Source organism: Condylura cristata, unplaced genomic scaffold, assembly GCF_000260355.1.
Source record: "Condylura cristata isolate star-nosed mole 26May11 unplaced genomic scaffold, ConCri1.0 scaffold00001, whole genome shotgun sequence".
NCBI lineage: Eukaryota > Metazoa > Chordata > Mammalia > Eulipotyphla > Talpidae > Condylura > Condylura cristata.
Window position 1 is genome coordinate 18,902,446 of NW_004567102.1, and position 22,934 is coordinate 18,925,379.

A 22,934-nucleotide genomic window follows, 5' to 3' on the forward strand; every position below is an offset into this window, starting at 1 on the left:
GCTCTGCCACCAGGGAGGGCCCCCACAACTGTTTTTACAGGGCTTCCTTGATATTCTTTGTGAGGAGGTAAAGATTTATATTCCCCTTCCTTTGACATCAAACAGGACTTTGTAATTACTTGGGCCTATAGCTGCAGTGGAAGTGATGTCACATTGTTTCAGAAGCTGACTTTCAAGAGGCAATAAGGCCTTCTGTTTGGTGTTCCCTTGGGAACCAGCTGTGGTGCAGGTAAGAAGCTCAGCTGTCTTGGAATCACTGTGCGGGATAGAATACATGGAGAAGCTACACTGAGATAGAGACTATGTCCAAAGAATACCAGCTGTTCAAGGTTTCTCAAATCAGGCACTTGACAAGTGATAAAATGTCTTTTAAGGTCATCCCTCTGAAATAACTCTATTGCAAACTCAAGAGAGTCCTAAACCAGATGCTTGACCCACCAGAGCCACAGAAACAGGAAGTAATAGTAAATAATTATTGGTGCTTTAAGACACTAAGTTTTAGGGTGACCTTATGTAGCAGTGGGAGGGGGGAGTGAGTTTGAAGCATGGAGACAAATATTAGGTCAGAGAATTTGGGAAGGCAGAAATAAAGAGATAGAAAATAATAACCTCCAGGAAAATGCAGTGTAATGGCCCTCCAAGGGAAGGTGTTCTGAGGACTCTAAATGAAGGATCAGGTTACAGGGCAAGCTTCAGTTTAAATGCCATTGACCCTGGACTATATTTGAATTAATTCCACCATTGGAAAAGTATGAATTGGAAATAAACTTTCATCAACAGAAAAGTAGAATGTACTTAGACTCTGTAGTCAGAGGAAAAGATCAAATGTTATTGGAAAGTATTTTAATAATGATTCCATTAAGTACATAAAACCATTATCAGAGAAGAATTAAAGAACAGTAAATCTGTGCTGAGGGACAGTGGGTATTGGTGTTTTGGTGGAGAATGAAGGAAGCATGCACAAAAGAAAGAACAAAAAATGTAACTCCAAGAAAAAGATACTTTGACCTGTGTAACATGATATAGCACATTAATAGCTCAGTAAAAGCAGATGTCAAATATAAATGAGAAAGAACAAGTAGAAATGACAAAGCAATAGAGAAGACAAAAGTAATGTCAGGTGGGTGCTTCTAATTTAGAGGCATGGGGAAACTAAAAAGGTGAAAAAGCATACAGGAAACAGCCGAGTTATAGATGTAACTCAAAAGGTAATTTGAGTTTTATTGGCAGTGAGTAAGAGTGTTCTAGATGTAAAACAAATATAATCTAATATTGCCAATGTCTCTCTCTCTCGACCTCACATCCCTCTCAAGATACTTTCCAATCCTTAGCTTCTCTTTGCAGCAAATATCCCTGAAGGAAGAAATACCTACCATCACAAATTCTGATTACATTTTGTCATGAATCCAGCCCACCTGGTTTTTCTTTTTGTCCCCCAAATCCTACAAATACTTCTCATATTTTTACTACCAAGGGCCTCCATGTTACTAACTCAAAGCAACCTTCTCGTTTTACTTGCATTAATGGTAGCTGACGATACCTTTCTCCTTGAAATACATCCTTGATTTATTTCTAAAACCCACTGTTCTCCTGATTTCCTTTCACTTCATTGGCCGTTCTTTCCCAATTCCTCTTTATCTTCTTGACTTTGTTTACCACAGGGCATTTAAATAGGAATTGGAATAGGAAACCAGCCAGGTTTCCTACTTTCACCCAACTCTTCACAGGGTAGCAATTACGATCCTTAAATACGAAAGCAAATTTTGCTACTATTCTACCCAGCCTGCTCCAAACCAGAATACTTGTTGTACGTACAAATTCCCACATATTTGTCCCCAGTAGCCCTCTGATCCAGGTGTGACAACTATCCCCTTTCCTCTCTGTCCCAGTCACAATAGCCTACTAGCTGCCTCGTGAACATACCACTCACTGAGCTATCTCAAGGAGTTTGCAGTGTTCTTCCTTTTGCCTGAAATCTCTCCCTACTCAAACCTATGTATCTTGTCCCCTCACTGACTTAACCTATAAGAAATAGCAATTCTTTAGCATTTGCTAAGATGCTAACTCCATATCTTTTTAGTCCTGAATTATTTTTTTCTTTGCTTTTATTTTTTTTTACACCTATATTAACCAATTAGATTGTAGATTCATGATGGCAAGTGATATGTCACTTTTGTTAGTTAAAACCAAAGCTTTGAATAGAATGTATTAGTAAATTTATTGCATACATGAATGAATATTAGACTAAAGTTTGAAATATCACATAATGGAACAAGAGGTAAACATAAACAGCAGATTTGATAATTATATATGGACATAGAAGGGGATTTGTAGTACATTCCTAAGGGAACAAATGCAATTTAGCATTGTATTTTGAAAATATTATTAACATGTAAATGGTAAGGTATTAATAAAAATATAAATGTTATAGTATGAATAAAATATAAATTTATAAGCATATAAATATGCTTAGAAAAACTGAACATTCTACATCAAATCTTGACATAGTTTGTCTTTGAGAGAGGGAGGAAGGTAGAGGATGGAGGGTAAAAAGAAAGAAATGTAAGGATTCAACAAGAATTTTAAAAGGATGAGCTTTTATTTCTTTTCATTATTTCAAAAAATATAAGCTATATAAATCATACTTTTTCTGTCTTTGGATAGTTAGACATAAAGCAGGCAATTCACATATATCTACAGGTTTCAGTGAAAAAAACAAACATGCATATTATTTTTATTGTATTTAAAATTTTCTGTATTTTATGAATATTGAACATTGGTTAAAGGTATATTGTGTAATTCAAGAAGACTACTGAGTTATTTCCATGCATCAAAAAAGGCACTACATGGACAAAAGGCTATTTTATGTTATTTGAGTTATGTTATATGGGATTTGAGTTATTTAAATATCTGTTTTAACATTTAGGACTTGGAGAAATTTGTTTAAAAAAATTGTTAATGCCTTAAATCCAAGAAGTAAATGTAGAATTTTGATGAAAATTCATAATACTTGACCATCATTTATCACATTATTTTAATTTAAAATTTATGCATACTCCTGTGTAATTTGTGCTTTGAAAAATGTTACAGTTCATATAGATGCCTATATCTCTGTATGGATTGATGGATGTAGATAATATAAGAAATATGACCAAGTATTTATACTAGTTATCGATAAATAGTTGGGATTGTTAAAATTTTCATATATTAGTGATACTTAAAATAGAAATAAATAGAAGTAAAATGACTTGAAGAAAACACACTTAGAAGTATGTAAATGTCTATCTTAATAAAGAAGCACATATATTGCTTTCACATAACTTTGCTTTTAAAATATTTTGCTAAGTACATTTTAATGTAACTGATTTCTTTTGTAATCATCTTTTTTAAAAAAAATATGTCTTACCAAATTATTTGGAGGGTGTCTGTTGCCCATTGATGACTCAAGAAATGTTAAAAAATTCCATTTTAGCTGTTGACAAAGGTGATTGCTATTTTGGTATAATAAGTATGACAGCAGATCATTTCTCTATCAATGACTGACCCCAGCAGCTTTACCTATTTAGCAAAAATTACCATTCACCCCGATTCTTACTTCCAGGTTCTGTGTCATATATCTGTGACCTCCCCTAAATAAGAAATCATGTTTTGATTTTATTTTTCTTATGATATCTCTACATAAGTCAGCATTTAGAAACATCACAGGCTCTGTTTTTGTTGTTTTTCCCACTTGCCCATGATCAGATCCTTTGTTAATGAACACCTGTACTTTGAATAAGACCTACTCTTCCTACATTCAGAATGTGGGGTATCAAGTTCCACATGGCGAGTCTGAAAGGTAGAGGCACATGTGAAACTGAGGAGACACAATTCCAGAACTTTACTAAGAAAGCAAAAAAAAAAACTAGGAAAGAAAAAAAAGAAGAAAAGTTGTTTTATAGTCTGGTTTCTGGGAGGATACATGCCAATGGCTTAACTGCCATCTTCCCACAGAAAGGAAGTGGAGCTGACACAGAAGATTGCAGTTAAAAAAAAACAGATGTAGGAGAAGGTGGGGTGGGGGGGAGGGAAGGAGAGATAAATAAGCCAGAAAGGCAGAGGTGAGGGAGGTATGGGGTAGGGGATACTCTGGGCCCTGGGACAAGTTTTTAAACCTGTGTAAAATTTGTTCTATCCCTGAACTCTTCAACCATAGGAGATACCAAATTCTCTCTAGTTTAAGACATTTTCAGTTAGCTTATATATAAAAAAAAAAAAGTGATTATCTTGGTAAAAGTTGAAATAGAAGCATAGTGATACAGTGACTTTAAATAGAAGTAATATGCCATTACACATATTTTGTTAAATAATAAAAACAGTGGAGACAATGGAACTGCATTTGTTTGTATTTGTGATACAAACCCCATATATATATTTAATATAGCTATAGGTACCGTAAACCCATTTTACAAAAGAGTAAATATAAATAATTTTGATATAAACTCATTTACCTATATCTACAAAGAATCAAAGTATTGTAATTTCAATTTATTGAACTCCAAATTTTCATTTTTCCCATTATGCTTTCTGAAAAGAAAATATAACCTCTCTTTTAGTATAAAACAAGCACTGTGTGCAGCAAGTAGGCCTCTCCCATCTCAGGTAAGTCATACCTAACTTTTTCTAATTTCTTGTCAAGGTAATCTTTTATGTTTTTTAAGCATCAATTATAGAATGCTTTCAGGGTGCTTAATTTTTATTTTAAAATTTATGCATACAAGAACTGGGTTGTAGGTCACAGGTACGGGCACGGTGGGCTGGGTGAGATGATTCATCAGAGACAGAGTGGGGAGCAGAACAGGCAGATCTACTGAAATACACTGCTGAGGGGAGCAGTGGGCAAGAAAAGAGAGTGGGCTCTGTCATATGGATCAGCAACCTGGTCAAAGATGGAAATCTTGCTGCCGTGGCTGCTGATAGGTTGATAGTACTGAGACTTAACCCCTTGTGCCATCAGGGAAGCCCGTCCAGGGTGGTTTAAAAGTAAATAACTCCTGATGTCTGGAGGAAGGCGATAAACATTCACCTCTTACAAGGAAAAGAACCAAATAAGAGAAGATAAAAGTGGCTGTCAAGGTAAGGCCACTTCAGCATGTGTTCTGTCCCACCCCAGAGGTGGTCCACATGGCGTGGCAGACCTCTCCTACCTGCCCACTGCTCCCCTCAGCAGTGTACTTTGTTGATCTGACTGCTCTGCTTCCCACTCTGTCTCTGGTGAGTCCTCTTACCACCCCTGCACCTCTGGCTTGTACCCCAGTTCTATATAAATAAATAAATCTTAAAAAAGAAAGACAGAAAGAAAGAAATGGCTTTCTATTCAGGTGTCCAAAAAAGGGGAAGGTACCATGTCTCCTCCACCCCAATTAAATTCTGGACAGAGCTGAACAGACAAGTGAAACTATGACACAGAAGGCAAGTGGGCTCTGAGGAGACATGGGGAAGGGCTCACTTGCTTCTTGACTTTGGACTTGTACCACGGACATGAGAGACATGGAAAGAGACACAGGGGTGAAATGTGTAGAAGATGGTAGCCTTTACTTTGATTTATATTTTGATTTTGCTTTTTGCTCTCAGACTTGTCAGGACCCTGTTATTCCTTCTTGTGGTTCCCTTCTAGAAGGTACCCTAGACTGGGCATCTGTGGCCCCACTTAAGTGAACCCAGTGTGGTTGAGCATTTACCCACAAAGAAGTGGGAAATTTCAGGTATTCTAGTGGGATATTATTATCCTTTCTTCACTCTATGTGCACTAATTAAGGTGCTTTCATACTAAGAATATGATTTGTCTTTGTGCAAGAGGATTGATGAACTCCTTTAGTAAATGCAACTGTGGGGCTCTGGGGTAGCCCTTGGTCATACCCTAACAAAAATAGAATGGCTTTTGGAGTTTCTGAGCCACAGAAATTTCTTTCCCATATTTCTGGAGGCTAGAAGACTAATATCAAGGTGCCATTCTTGTAAGGTTCTTCTTCCTGGTTCATTGTGAGCAGCTTCTCGTGATGTTCCTCACAAGGTGGAAGCAGTAAAGGGTCACTCCGGAGTCTCATTTTATGAGGCATTGTTCTCATTGATGAAGGTTCTACCCTCGTGATTTAAGCACTTTCCAAAAACTTTACTGATACCAGCATCTTTGGGGGAATGGATTTCAACATATGTATTTAGGAGGGACACAAACATTTAGACAATAACAGTGTCTCTCATTGAAGCAAAGAGATAAATGGCTATCAAATGGATGATTACCTTTCCAGTGGAAAAAAATGATGGAATTTCTCCATCACCATACTGAATCATTTCTTATATTGACATTGCATTCAGAAGGTTTGCAGAACTGAAATTGAAGCAGCACACTTTTTAGTGCATGTGAAGAACATTTCTTGTTTGGGAAGAAGTCTGATTTCAGTAGAACCTGAGTTCCTGTACATTTTCCTGGATTGCTTATGCTTTTTTCAGCACATCCTCAAATGACATAAAACTGCTTGGATCAATCTACTTAATAAATTGGTAACAGAGCTTATTCTAGTGTCTAAGAAAATTTAAGGTTATATTTGAGGAGATTTTTACCCAGTTTTGTATTCTAGTTGAAGAAAAATATTCACAGCATGACTGTGCAGAATATGTATCATTTCTTTTAGTATCTGGCTGGTGAGCTTTCTGGGAAGTGTAATATCCGAGATCAGTACACTTGCAAGAAAATAATTGAATTTGGATATAATTAAGAAAGTTCACAGCTCAGGACATATTGGTGAGGACAAGGTGATATAGGAAACTAATTTGAATCAGTAACACTCTTAGGAAGCAAGAGCAGACGTCAAAACCTAATTCTGGACAGTTTTTGTTAAGAACGTGGTGGAGTAAATGTATCTGCTTTTCTTCCAGGTGAACAGACTCAACCAAGTCCAGCATGATAGTCTTCATTTTACTGGGTAAGTGATCTATACTTCTCATTTATCCCATTTCATAATAAGACTAATTTTTCATTAATCAAATGCTGTTCTATTTAATATTGTTGACTAAGCTAACAGGTTTGTAATATGAAAAATCATTTACAACTTACAGCTAGCATGGTTTATTACTCTTGCAAAATGTTCATTTATTTTAGTCATTTTTAGTTCTATAGAACATCGCAGCTTGAGATTTGCATTAATCAAGTTGTTTCTATGTGACTGGATGAAATAAGATAGTGATTTTTTTAATTATTAGGACTTATGGAATTTACATATATACTAGAGCCTTTTAGAAATAAAAACTAGTGTCAATTTACATTGTGATACATTTCAGATTATCTATTTTATTTTTGAAATTAAAATGAGCTTAAATAATCAATTCTCCTAACATATAACTTTTTTAACATATAACTTTTTACTTAGGAGTCATTTAGTAAGGTAAAAGAACATAGCATTTACATTTTGACCATTTTTTGTGAGCTAGAAATAAGACTTTGCTTTCTTGTATTTAGTACTATGTATTTAAGATATTGGTGAGCAAATCTATTCTTAGAATAATAGTTGATATTTATAGCAAAAATACAATAATACTTGACATGTGTATTATTGAAGCTATTAGATAGTCTTCAATGCTTAGTATAATCTATATAGTGAATTCAGGAGATCTAATAAGTTATGTTTGTGGCTGAAAGTTAGTAATGCATTTAAACAAAGCCAGCACATTTTCTGCTTACTCTGGGCTAACAGATATCAAGGAGTAAAGGCATAATATTGGACAGAAAAACAAAGATGCCTAGTCCAATTATGTTTTCCTTCATTTAAATAATAGTTATCCAGTGTCCTTATGTTTATTTTTAACAAGTTTGTCTTATTTCTGTTTTTTATTATGAAGAGACATCTAAGAAACTAATTTTTGTAGACCAGGCAATAATACAATGAAGCACAACATCATAACATCTCAAATGGCTGGAAAAGCAACAACAGTCTATTCATAATGATTTTTAAAATAGAACATCTGAAAGGCAAAAGATTTATATAAATACGAATTCTGAAAGTTCATCACCCCATCCTAAATCAGTTTCCTATTTCTACTCTGTATTTTTCTTTTATCTGGATATGTGTGTGCATGTTTATATGTATGTTTTACTTGTGTACTATAAGGGGAAATGCAAATTAAAATTGAGAAACTTTATTCTCTCCAATGAAAATAAAAACTCCTTATCCTAATCCATTTCCCCAGCTCTTGTTTTAGAGCATTTACTTTGGAATTGGAATTGTGGTTTCTCTGCTCCTTTGAAACGCCTGTAACTCTTTTGAAATGCTAAGTAGCCTCTTATCAGCTACCCTGGAATGTGTGTTTGAAATGTTCTCATCAAGTAGGACAGGTCTCTGGATGGATCAAATCTGAACTTCAGCTGGCTTCTCACTAGTACGTTACAAAAGTACTTTTAGTTTTTAGGATATAAGAAGTGTATTTTTCTTGACATAAAAACAACTACCTACTGAGATGGTTATACCAACTACCAAGAGAATGCAGGATGCTCCCTGTGTGACAAATGGTGCTGTCAGTTTCTCCTATTTGAGGACTAGCTATTGTTATTCTTCAGGGGATACATGGTGTTGTGACCTCTTGAATAAGTAGAAGGACAAGGTTTCTCTGTCTCTGCAAACTCTGATCAGATTGCCCTCTGTGGACATCTCATTTTAGTTTAATGATTATTGAATAATAAAACTGCTTTCTTTTCCTTAAAAAAGAAGCATTCTAGCATCTTAATGAGCCTTACAAAGTGTGATATAAGGTGCAGCTTTTCCATCTTAATTATTTCAAATTGGAACCTATTTTTCTCTGAACATTTCAAGAGAATTCTTGAAAACTCCTGGCTCAAATATGTGACCATAAACCATGATCAAATTAATAAGATTTGGGGCAAATAAAGCTATTTTGATACTTGTGTGCCAGATAAAGATGAACTTTTTAGTTGATCAATATTTGAGTGAGAGTTTTTGGAGTTGTTGCGTTGGGAAGCTAGCATCCTTGAGTTCACTCTGGAAAAGGTTTCTCCAGAGCTCCCCTTTCACCAGCACCTTCGAGTTCCCAGGAGAGTTTCTCCACAACACAGAGATGTTAGCTACATCTAAAATTTGGGCAGGTTTATTGTAAAAGGGAGAGAAGAATAAAGGCTACTTGCATAGACACAAACTGGCAGAAAGGACTACCCGGGAAAGGGACAGGTTTGCTAAGATAGAGGTCATATGTGGGAGGCCTTGAGGACAGAGGCCTCTACTGAGGGAGGTCAGTGAAGAGAAAAAGAGGTACCTCAAGATCAGAAACTTGGCTCACACTCTGCCAAGAATTGGAGGTGGGGTAGAAGGGATTAACAATAGCAATTTGCCCATCTGTAGAAAATAAGGCTCCAAGGCCTGGATCCCAAATCACCAGACCCAGGCAGGTATTAGACTGCTGTAGGGGGTTTCTGGAGTGCAGACCTGAATTGGAAGATATGGAGATGGAGGGCCATTGCAGAAATCTGGTGCCTTTCAAATTCTACACAGTTTATTCAAAGTCAACAACAGACAAAACTACTCCATGAAGGAGTGAGCCCCTCCCATAGAAAAAGCCTGTCAGTAAGTGTTCTTCGCACTGGCACAGGGCAAAAGTCCTCTGCCCACCTGTGCCCATGTTCTGCCAAAGAGAGAGAGAATGAGTAAGATTCATTCCAGTCTTCAATGACTTTATCAACTTTTATTTTCCATTGTACTCTTTATTATTAATAAGTTCATTTTGAGATAAACAACTGCTATATTGCAGTATCACAAATTTGTTTTGGATGTTCTGTTGTCATCATTTTGTTATTCTTGGTCAAGTTATAGGACTATGCATAGAAAATGAATCTGCTTCCCAAACCATTGATTGCATATATTTAAGGGAGCAGTGCCTAAGTGATGCAAATGAATGTCAGCATTCCTGGAGAACAATGGAAGATGTCTGCAGAGTTTCAGGTAAAACAAGCTGTTTCAAGTAAACTCAACATTTTTCCTTGCCTAGATAAAAGCAGGATTTGAGATTTCTTTTTTTTTTTTTTTTTTTGCTATTCTACGAACTAAGTTTTGTCTTAAATACTTTGCTCCAACCGATACTAAAATGATTCACCTGCAATTTAGTGACAAAGGGTTCTTAATTATTCAGGGCCCCTAAGTAATGACAATGCAAACAGCTTTAGGTGAGTTTTAGATTTTTTTTTTTTTACATATCTCACCATTTGTAGTGGTATAATTTTGTACATGTTTTTGAGAAACATGGCAGTCACTTTTAAGTAAAATGTTCTTTTTCTTATATATTAAAATATCAATAATAAAAGAGAAAAAAATTGATGATCCAAAACATTGTTATGTATTTGTAAGTGCATAATGTACATCTTACATTTTTGTAACACACGTATTTTTTATTCCAGCTGCATCAAGGTGAATGAAATATTTTCTTATTTAACTTCTACATTCTAAACATTTGAGGGGAAGGCAAATGGATAGAGAATGTGAAGAGTAAAGAGTTACTCTCATCTGTTAAAAGGAAAAACAATCCTGAATACACAAAGTAGCTGGACCAGTACTGAATGAGAGCATTCTAGCAACACTTCACTCACTAAAAACAAATACATTGATCATGTATAACTTTATAACATTGCCCTAAGATTAATATGATAAAACACTTCAAAATACTATACTGTGACATAATGAAAAGTTGTATCTACTTAATTGAACATTATATTATAAAAACTTGATAAACTTCTGGAATGTTAAGAAAATTCAAAAGTGAGTTTAATAAGCTACTATTTTCTGCTTTTCTTTGTTTCTCCATCCATCTAGAGCAATTCCTTACTGCTCATGACTCTTGTTTGTCTTCATGTGCCTCCTCAGGCTGTCAGATACTGTTAAGAGTGTGTGCTTGAGCAGCCTGTAGTGCTGACAGTACCAGTATTCACTGTCCTCATCAGTGGATCAACCACTAGCATTACTTCCATGTAGAAGAAAGCAGAGACAATCCCTTCTTTCTCTGCTCTTTAGGGAGTAAAAGCAATAGCCACACTGCAAAGAATGTTCTGGCTATCTAATCCAACATTCATGGAGTAGATCCTTGCTCCTGCCCAAGGAAAGAATTTCAAAGGCATAACTTATTCAAAGTAACACAGGAAGTTTAAGATGAGAATAGAGGGTAGTGACTTAAATCTTTTATTTGTTTTGATAATGAAGCTCCTTGGCAAATTATGTAAGGCAGTTTAAAATGTGTTGTTAAAAGACTGCACTCACTGTGTCATGATTTGTAACATTTATTTATGTGTATATAAATAGCAAGTAATTTTCAGTGAAGTGCAATAATATTATCATAATTATCCCATATGGGAAGCTGAAATAGAAATATCCTCTAGTACACAGATGTAATGAATTCAAGTAGCTTTATTCAGAAAATGAATAAAAGAAAATTGTTGGGTAGATGAATATGACTTTTTAAATTAAAACAGAAAATGAAATATTGGTAATCATGAAAGATTTATTAGTCAAGAATATTTACTGAGTGCTTTGTAAGTGCCAAGATCATTTCATTTCTCATGATAAATTTAGAACCACCTACACATCTCTTACTATAATCTTAGACCGAAATATAAAGTAAGGCAGTAGATTGAGACAAATAACTGGTTGAATAGAGAAAACTAAGTATTTTGCTTAAAAGCCACCTATATATACATCCTGTAGCAATTTCACATATTTTTATTATAATAATGAATTACTCAGATTAGCACTTTGGGTAGGGACCGCTCAAGAGTTATAGTCACATAAATATCTGGAGTGTTATATGTTTGACTGTAAAATACAGATAAGCTCTGCAAAATGAAGGATGCATCTGACTGTAACCTGAGAATCCAGTCCTTCATGGAAAGCAATGTCCAATTCAAAGATTGTCTCTGCACTGATGACCTCTATTGTACGCTTAACAAATTGTTTGGAGAAAAGTGCACCAATGAATCAGGTAATGTGTTATTATATGGAATATTCACAGTTATGAAAAGGAAAAAAAAAACTTTGACAATCACACTAACCTATCTTATTTGATTAATTCTTGATATAAGTTAAGGTTCTGTAAGCTGCCATTCTCGTGAAGTGCATAATAAATTTCTGTAATTGCTGACCCAAAATTTCAAGCTTCATTCAGTTATAATTATTACTTAGAGATACACTCAGATTTATAGACTCAGTCAATACTATATTTGTGGGTTCACTGTGACTTTTTGCAAGACTTAAATAATAGAAGATAAATATGTTATCCTTTCTGTTAAAGAATTCAGGGTCTCCTGTGAAAGACCAAAATATAACCACTTACCAAAAGTTATACTTGCCTTTGGATAGGAGCATTTAATGATTTAACCTGCATTTTTTTACTACCTACCTGCATTTATTTAGTTACCAAATGAACGCTAGATTTGAGGTAGTCAAACTTGCCTGCATGTATTTTTGAGGATATTTAAAAATTTTCTGAGAGATAGATGTGATCAAGTAATTCTAAAGCAATCAATTTCCAGATCCTTAGTATCCCTGTTTTATCTCTAAAAACTACCTGCTATTGACCTAATTTTTAGTTATTTTTAAAACTTTTTTTTAGAAGAGTCAGCACTATTGTCAGATTTGACTTCGCAATCAAACATTACACAATGGTTCCCTCAGAGGGATGCATCGTTAATGATTAAACAAATGATTGACTGTGTCATGGCAACCCACATCTGCCAGGACTCTGAGCATTGTATGTGGTTGTATGAGGAGTTTAAGAAAAACTGTGGGAGAGAATCAGAACAATGCAAGACACCTGAAGGAAGCCACCTATGTGTTACATTAAGAGAAAGTCTGAAAGAAACAATCTTGTGGAATTGTCAATGCAATGACCCTTTGAAAGTAGGCTGCATTGAAATTTGGAAAAGTTTGTTTGAAGACATATGTGTACAGGATCCTCAAATAACTCAAGTTCCACCCTTCAGCAAAAGCCATGAAGATAGATTTAACCAGAATATTGTTTCAGGTTGGTATTTGAAAGAATAACTGAGTAACATTAAATATAATCAATAATATAAGTCAAAGGATATTTACGTTTTGATTCCAGCTTTGCCATTTCTGTGTATCTCCTAGGAAGTTAAAATAATTTAATCATTTAAATTATTAATACCATGACTATGCCCTAAAGGGGTTATAAAGGAAGAGGCAAAATGCTTTGAGATTTTAGCATAAAACTTTCTTCATTCAGTTGTTCATTGAACAAATTTTATGAGTCATTTATAATGTGTTAAGTTCTTTGCGGCAGGATTTAAAAAAAAATCATTCTTTCAAAGAGCTTATTTTGGTGGGCATTTTTAAAAATTAAAGAAGTAAAATGTGGTGAGTTGATTATTTAATAGATAACTTTCTTAGTGCCTGCATGTGCTAGGCCATGTTCTAGGGCTTGGTGATGATGCAGTAAGCAATGCAAATAGAAATTACTGTTTTCTAGAAGCTTATATTCTAAAGAATGTTTTGTGTTAGTTTCTCTGGAATTAGACTGAGAACGTTTTGCACACACACACACACACACACACAAAATGTGTCAGGCTAACAGCTAATAATCAGGAGATAGTAGGAAGTATAGAATAAGGTGGACTGAAAGTGGAAACCGAGTATAATTACTTCAGCAAACTTAGTTGATTCTACAGGATACTAAGGTCTGGGATGACCTTTGATAGATTTCAGCCATTGAGGTAAGGGAGCTAGTTTCTTGAACACTTAATTTTGGCTAGTCCTTGGGTATGAACTGTTCTCTGGGAAAGTGTAAATTTGGGAGTGGCAATTTCCTTTGGATGAGGACAATGACTGAAAAAGGACCCATTGTGGTGCAGCACCCAATGATAGTCCAAACAGCTAGGAAGTTGACCAGCTGGATCACCAAGGAGAGGATCTCAGCAATGGACCCCAAAACTCAGTATGGGTACAAAGAAAGAATTAACAAAACAAATGACCTTAACATACATGTTTTAAGCAGTATAAATACTAAAGAGAAAAATGAAGAGATCTGAATGGATGTTTTGTAATTTTGATAGAATGGTCAGAATTTGCTCTAATAAAATTACTGTGGGAGTAAAGATTAAAACAAGCAGGGAATGCATAGTGAGGAAATCATGGGGAAAACACTTCAGGCAGAAGAAACAAGTTAGAGGTTTGAGCTAAGACTATGTGCTGAAAAATGGAGGAAGAGCGAAGGTTTGAAAAATCCAGGGAGAGGGGAAGGAGTTAAGATAAAAAATAAAACGCATCTTGTGGTCATGACCTTTGGCTCTTTTTCTGCATGATATAGGAAAGCACTGGAGGATTTTGATCAGGTAAGTTTCACATCTAGATTTATATCTTTAATAAGATATTCCCCATGTCTGCATGGACAATTGAAGAGAAACAAAAACCCAAGTAGCAAGACCAATTAGAAGGTTTTCACTGTGATACAACAAAAAGATGATGGACAATAGACCAAAATGCAAAGTTGTCAGATTCTGGATCTACTTTAATATTAGTGGATTATATACAAATGCAAGAAAAAGGAGTTAAAATTGACTCCAGGATTTTTGTTCTGAATAATTAGATGGGGTTACCATTATTTTCATTAATTATAATAGGAAGAAGACTATCTGGTAAGAGAGGTAAACAGTCAGTTGTAGATGCATTAAGTTTGAAATGTTTGCTATATATCCAAGTAAAGATAAGAAGTACACAGTTCTGTGTATGGAAATGATGTCGAATTGCTGTGGATAGTGTAAAGAAGTATTATCTGTGCAGTAGGAGATAAATTGTAGGAGGAGGAAGGTTATTTACTTACAGATGGCAACTAAAAATATGGAACCTGGTTAAGATCAACAAAGAAATCTTTGGCATTTTGGACCACAAGCAGCAGAGAGAGAAGTTACTAGATTCTTGATATGTTTTTTATATTAGTGAATCAATAAAAGGTAACAATATCCATTTTAAAAAAGATTTATTTATTTATGCAGATAAGAACTAGTGTACAGGCCAGAGGTGTGGGTAGTGAGAGGATTCAGAGAGAGTGGGAAGACAACAGGCAGATCTACTGGAATATGCTGCTGAGGGGAACAGTGGGTGAGATAGGAGAGGTCCGCCACATGGGTTCATCCCTGGCCAGGGATCAAACTCATGGCTGCAGTGGCGCTGATAGCTTTATAGTGTTAAAACTTTTTAATATCGGGTTTAGAGTCTTTCTAGATTTCTGACATTAGTCCAACTGTACTCATTATGGTGGCTTTTCATTCTATATTACATATTAAAACTGGGACCCCCCCCAGTATCCATTTTTTGATATATATGATTTTATAACTCAGATATACTCTGGCTGAGTACATTTATCTCCAAGACATACTGCCCTTTAGTTATTCCTTAGTAATTAAGCTACCGTTTAAAGAATCCTCTGGAGGGGCAGGAGGTAGTGTGTATGTGACTATGTTATGTTTCTGTATGTGTGTGTGGTATACACACACACACACACACACACACATAGCTATAATGCCATTTTAATGTGCAGATAGTTTAGTATTCAGTGATAATTTCATGAATGTTTTAATCAGTGACACTGCCATGCCAATCAGTTATGTATTAATATGTAGTATAGAATGAAAAACCACCATAATGAGAACAGTTGGACTAATGTCAGAAATCTAGAAAAACTTTCAACGTGACGGTAAAAAGAAATTTCTTACAATCGTGCCTTCATATGCATGCAAGAGATGGGCAGGCAAAGAACATTGAAGCACAGCTCAAATGAGGATAAATCGAATCGTGAAGGGACATATATTATAACAGAAGTTAATATCTAATCATTAGTCAATGGCAAAACTGAGTTTTTATTTGAAAATGAAAATACAATCCTAGTATTCCACATTATTTTGTGTCTATGTCGGTTGATGCTCCTTTATCTTACTTTGGTTTGCTTATATGCATATATTTCCTACCAGACTCGTAGAAAATAACAGTCCCAATGCCATGGGACTACAGGTTAGTGTCATCAACTTGGCATTTGGTTTATGAATCTAAGATTTAGCCAATACTTAATAAATGAATGACTTTACAAGTAGCAGGCCAAGGAATACATATCCTTCACTAAGAATCGCCAATTCTGTGATTGTCATTCCTAAAAACTCTAGGAAGCTAAGGTAATCAAAGGTGGAAATTATCTTTAAATTGTATTTCAGTCTAATTAAGACCCAACAGGGAAGAACATTTTTTTTTTCCTGTTTAGGCAATATTCCTCCTGGTCTTTCTCCTTAGAGAAATTCTCTGTTTATGTCAATGCACATGGCCTAGTCATTAGCATTTGTTTAAATCTTCAAGTAACTGAATTCTTAGAGCAGATCTATTGAAGTCACTTGAATGATATTTCAGGGATTTACTTTTCTTCATACCTCACTAATTTTGAGAATCAAAAACTGCATGAGTTTGCATGCATTTTTGCTTGGTTACTCATTTATAAATACAGCTCATAATCTTATTTAAGAGAATTTTTCATTAATAAAATAGTCTCATTGTTTTCCTTCTAGATAACATGGAAGAGGATAATACATTCAAGTGGAATCTGAGTACACTTTCCTATCATGGTAATGTTTAACAATTGTCATGAAAACTAGACAGTGCAAGTTTAAATGCAGTTACTAGACTTCTTAGCCAGAGGCTAGTAGATAATTCATTAGCTTTGTCATGGTTCTGATATTACTAAATGCAACAAAATTATTTCATTGCTTCCACTAATGTATCAAAATGATTGTTTTGCCCACTCATCATGTATGTATGGATATGTGGAAACTATAGTTCAGATTCTCCCCAATGCAAAAGCATAACAAACAGAACAAGAATCATTTTGATTCAAGCCAATGAACTCACCAGAAGTTATAAAGTTCAGATGTGATTCTGAAGATTTATTGTTTACATTTGAGAAACATGAACTCAAGAAATTTTCCTTCAGCTCAGTTTTGGCCCCACATACTCCCATCATTTCTGGCTCACAGTATGTATTGCATATAGATGAAAGATGATTCAAATAGCCCACTATTCAGGTCTCAGTAAATTTATACTTATTCTAAGAAAAAAAAAAAAGGTAATGCTTGCCAAAAATAGCACATTGATACATCATTTTACTTAGCTATTGGACTTCAAATAGTGGTTTTCAGATTCTGTATATCCAGCTTCTATATACCCTTCATGATGGGTGTGCCATTGTTTTCAGAAACCAAAGGAATCCAGTCCTGTTTAGAAGTGACAGAGGCGTGTGTAGGGGATGTGGTCTGTAATGCACAGTTGGTCCCCTACCTTAAAGCTTGCTCAGCAAATGGAAATCTGTGTGATGTGAAACACTGCCAAACAGCCATACGGTTCTTCTATCAAAACATGCCTTTTAACATTGCCCAGATGTTGGCTTTCTGTGACTGTGCTCAATCTGATATACCTTGTCAGCAGTCCAAAGAAGCTCTTCACAGCAAGCCATGTGCAGTGAACATAGTTCCACCCCCTACTTGCCTCCATGTAATTCACAGCTGCCGACATGATGAATTATGCAGGTGAGTAAAAACACACATACCTTACTTTCTTATTTCGGCACCTTATTTGTTACAGTCCAGTTCTAACACTTGATCTCATTACATTAGCTAGAGTTCCCACAACCATCCAGCATGATGTAAACAGAGCCAGACAACTCATATGTTTGAATCTGTAGTGCATGTGTTGTGTACTTTTTGAAATTCATAGAATGTATTTTGGAATAAGAATCTTTCAGTATATCAGGGTTATGGCACCATTAAAATTATATATTCAAGTTAGAGTAATAAATTGGTTAATAGGCCTGACATATGTGTCTCTGTTTTAATTTTTTTTTTTGGTATGATGATATAAGGCTGATAAAGTCATAGAATTTTGACAAACTTAGTATCAGTCCTCTCTTAGATTGGAGACAAAGAGAAGAATGCAGAATTAGTATACTTTGGACATCCCAAGTCCACACACATGCTTTGATACACAAACAGGCCCATTCTCCTCCTAATTTCATACCTTAAAAAACAGTACTAGCCATATATATAATTATCTAAATTAAACTTATCAATTTGTCTACTCCTCTAGGCATCAGTATGCAAGAGACAAAAATGCTGTGCCCTGGAGTTTATATTCTTGTTGGGGGTGGGGGGATACCAGATAATAAGTCAGGAAATGTTTATTATATTTTAAGGCCCTGAGTGCTCTGGGGATTAACATACACACACATTCTCACATCAACAAAACAAGGGGAACTGTGAATGGGCAGAAAGAGTTGCAATGCAAATAGGGTGGTCCCAGTAGGGAGCATTTTATCAGATTTGAAGAAGTGAGGGAATGAGGCTTTCTCAGGAACTATCTGAAAGAAGTATATCTGGCAAACAAACCAGCCAATTCTGAGGAGGAAATATGCTTGGCATGTTAGATAAACAAACAGAGAGTGGAAGGGGAAGGGCAATCAGAGATGTAGTTACAGATTTAACTGGATGGGTTCCCGGCAGGCCTCAAAACATGAGGGACACTAAACATTTTGGTTTTTACTCCAAGTGAAAAGCACTGGTTCTTGTGGATTTTGAGCAGAGGTAGGAATGACCCAGCTCTCCTGTTACAACTTCAGCTCTGACTGTTAAGACTAGACTGTACTTTTGCAGGTAATTCCACTCAGTAAATCATAAATCTAATCCAACATTCTGGATTTTCCTTTCCTCAGTACAGTCTTCATTAACACATTGCTTGTATATTCAAGACAAACTTACCTTTTGTGGTAAGAAATCCAAAGTTGAGCAGTCTCCCTGGACAAGAGTAATAAGGTAGAGGAAAGACTAAGAATACCAAATAAATTTGATGAATCAAAACTCTGAGTAGCATTGAGTTTACATGTTAAAGAAACTTAACCAACAAAAAATTGTAGAATTTTTTAATCCATCTTTTACTTCTTCGGTAGGTCATTTTTATGTTTTCACTAAATTACTTCTATCGGGGATTGTTTCATTCAATGTTATTTTAAATAAGTAAAATTCATGAATAGCAAAGTCACTTAAAGATTAAAACATACATTTAATATGGAGTAGATTAGTGTGTAGTAACTCAAAACAAGATTTGTCATACTTTCCTCATTTTTATCTTGCAATTAATTTTTATAATGTTTTGATACCATATAACTCACATAATTTCTGTGTTTCAGAGATTAGTTCTATGAGCAAGCACTTGTGTGTTTTTGGTTTCTTTTATCACTGCAAATAATCTCTTCAGGACTACCTTATAAAGGTGATAGAAATACTATGCAGTATTAGAAGTGATGATGAAAATATAATTCATTTTCTCAATACAATTTTGCCTTAGGATGATTTCTGGTATTTGTATTATTTTAATATAATTCAAATAGAAAAAAGTTTCTCCAAGTGTCAAACTACTTGTTAAGAAGTTTAAGGCCTCATCACTTTCTGTTTTTGCAGTAGACTCTATGAATGGGACTAGACAAGTCACTTAGTTTTGAAATAAAACTTATGTCCATGTTCCAGATTTCTCAATCCATCATATATTGTAAGACTCTCCAGTTTAATTGAAAAGGCTAAGAAAGCAATATAAAGTCCATTTTTAATTTTGTTCAACACAAATATACCCTGGGTGGTGAGATTACAGATGGTCAACTATAGATGTGTAGGAACTTAAAGAAATCAATATGTCAGGTTTCCTGACCTATGAGGTCAAGAGAGTGTAAAGAAGGCTATTTGCTTAAAAAACAGTGCTGTTTTTAAAAGTGAAATTCTATAATGGGAACATTTATTTTCATGGAATATTTGCAAAGTTTGACTCCATATTAGTTCAAAGGCAAATATTTATAAATCATTATGTGAGCAGAGTTACATGGTGCCTTCTCTTTACATTTTGTTATGCAAAATGATCCACTCCCTTAAAAATAATTACTCTTTTGTTCATTTGAGTAATAAATCAAAATTTAAAACTGCAGAATTTTGAGAAAATAGGAATGACAAAATCCTATACATCAAAACATTTCAAGCATAAAACAAAAATCTGTGAAGTAGTTAAAATTTTAATTTCAAATGATTTAGATAACTAATATGTCAAGGTAATTTTATGATGTTTTAATATTTAATTTTCTCTTCATTTGTTTTCATTTTTGAAAAAATTATACCACTTTTCCAAATGAAATAGCTCTATGAGCAGATAGATAAATCATGCATCATAAATTTACCTAAATATACTACTTAAAAGAATAAATGGGAGCTAGATCTAAATTAACACTAATATCTAGGTGAAGCATTACTTGCATAAAGGAAAATAATTTGTTCCAGCCTCAGAATTTTATATGCAAAATGTTGTAGTACTTCCTTAAATAAACATTTTAAAATTAATATTTAACATTGTATAAAAATTATTCTTTTAAGATAGTTTAACTATGAAACTAGGAAAACTAATGTAGTTTTTGGTTATAAGCAAAATAGAATCACTGGATGGAATAAGCTTGTGATAAATGGGTGTATTCAGGGTTTTGTGCTTGTTTGATGGTGACCTATTCAAGAAAAGGTAAAACATAACTTTAGGTGATAAATATTAAATAGGAAGGATAATGTCTGGTTCCTCTGCGAAGAATATCTTTTTAATGTAAATGTTTCAAAAATTAAATTATTGTACATTATCCAGATGTTTATTTAAAGCTAATAAAATAATCATATACATACTCAGATAAGTCATGAATGGATGCAGATCTAGTGGATTATCCTGGCTATTAAGTGAACTCATAATGTTTTGCTTTAAATTAGCTGTTGCTGCCAGAGAACATCAAATCATTTAGTAAATTCTAGTCAGTCTGTTTAGCAATGCTGAGAAAAAACAGCATACCCCTGTCCTGTGGGGATACTGGCTCGAATGGTCAAGAGTCTTATCTGAAATCACTCTGTGTGAGACAATGGCTAAGTGCTAGCAAACTATTGGTCACAAATGCACAGACTGCTTCAAAAATATTGCTAAGAAATCTCCTAAGTAGTTCATACTGTAAATCATCACTCATTGAAATCAAATAGCAATGAAGAAAAAAATCAGACAGGAATCTTAAATAAAGCCAATGCCTTTCATCACAAAAGGAAAATAATCTACATGGTTTCTCTTAAATTTTTCTTTCACCCTCTCTTATGGGACACTTGGATATAGAAGTTTAATTTTCAGGTATGTAACAACAGCTAGACATCATTTGGTCTTACGCAGTGTTAAATTGGGTAAGGTAGCACCAAATATTAACATGGAATAATACTATTAACAGATTAATTCCATTTGAATTATTCTAGGAGGCGCTATCAAACATTTCTGTCAAAATGCTGGCAGAATATCACTAGCAGCTGCCAGGAAGATGAGACCTGCATCAGTACCTTCAACAAGCAGGACCTCACTTGCTCAGGAAGTGATGACTGCAAAGCCGCTTATATTGGTACCTTGGGGACAGTCCTTCAAGTGCAGTGCACCTGTAGGACCATTGCCCAAAGTGAAGAATCTCTGTGCCATATTTTTCAGCACCTGCTTCATAGAGGATCCTGTTTCAGTAAGTTCACCCACACATGATGCTTATTCTTTTTAAATATGATTTCTGGCTCTATTTTGTGCATTTGCTGCTTTCCTTTCTTATTAGCAAGCAGTACAGGTTTTTAATTTATATGATTGATCAGTCTTAGTTTAATTTGTGAATTTCAGTATCAGTGGCATAATGGGATTATCCTACCAAATAACTGAATGAATTTGGTATCTATTGTGAATGCAAAACCATCTCGCAACTTAGTGGCTTGAAATAATCATTTATTTTCTCACAATGCTACACATTTTGTTCAGTTGGGTGATTCATCTAATGTTCTTGCTTGGGTTATCTGGTGGCATAACTGCAGTTGGATGTTCCCAGGTGGGGACAGCAAATGCCACTGGCTTGTATACACAATTCTCTTCCATGTAACCTTTTCAGCAATATAGCTTACATGGTGACCCTTAAGTGGCAATGTATAAGTATTTTTCAGGTCTCTTATGTGACATTTGCTCACCCCTCCTTGGACAAAGCAAGTCTCATGGCCAAGTTCAGGGAGGGGCCATACAAGGATGCGTTTATTCAAGGTGGGATCTTCACAGAGACATTAATATAACAATCTACCTGTTGACTTGCCTAAAGTATATGATTCTTGGTTTCCTTCCCTTGGTCTTTAGTAGGTCTGCTGTATTACCTACCTGTAATTATGGATTTGAAAGCACATTTTCCCCAAACTATCATTTATTTCAAGAATAAGAAAACTGAGATCTAGAAATTTAGATGATTTATGCAGAGTCTCAAAGTAAGCAAGTACTAGAAAGGGATTTTTCTTTGAGACTTGTAGAAAAGTATGTGCTCATACACTAATTCAAGACCTCTCCACTTTGTATCTTTACCGTTAGTTTGTTAAATTATCCAAGTCCCACAACATCTTATGGGCCATATGCCTTTAGTTGTTTTATGCATTTATTTTTATTGAACTACCATTATTTCACATCCTTGTCATTTTTTTTAAAGATTTATTTATGCATACATGAACTGCGGTACAGGCCAGAGGTAGTGGGGTGAGAGCATTCACCAGAGACAGAGTGGGGAGCCGAACAGGCAGACTGACCAAAATACACTGCTGAGGGAAGCAGCAAGCAGGCCAGGAGAGATCTACTACACCATGTGGATCACCTCCCAGGCTGGGAATTGAACTGGTGTAGCAGTGGCTGAGGAGAGCTTCACAATGCTGTGCTTTAACTCATTGTGCCACCAAGGAGGGCCCTTATTTATTTATTTATTTATTTATTTATTTATTTATTTATTTATTTATTTATTTATTTATTTAT

The 22,934-nt window shown here is 34.9% G+C and overlaps 1 protein-coding gene across 1 annotated transcript in view; it reads left to right on the plus strand.

The window, feature by feature from the left end:
- The first annotated feature begins 6,940 nt into the window (after nucleotides 1-6,940).
- Nucleotides 6,941-22,934, plus strand: part of GFRAL (GDNF family receptor alpha like) — a 45,213-nt gene continuing 29,219 nt past the window's right edge. Inside the window, exons 1-6 of the mRNA XM_004674037.1 lie at nucleotides 6,941-6,962; nucleotides 9,849-9,983; nucleotides 11,854-12,006; nucleotides 16,592-16,648; nucleotides 17,275-17,605; nucleotides 21,380-21,630. Coding sequence (XP_004674094.1) covers nucleotides 6,941-6,962; nucleotides 9,849-9,983; nucleotides 11,854-12,006; nucleotides 16,592-16,648; nucleotides 17,275-17,605; nucleotides 21,380-21,630 — 949 coding nt within the window. The remainder of the gene's footprint in view (nucleotides 6,963-9,848; nucleotides 9,984-11,853; nucleotides 12,007-16,591; nucleotides 16,649-17,274; nucleotides 17,606-21,379; nucleotides 21,631-22,934) is intronic.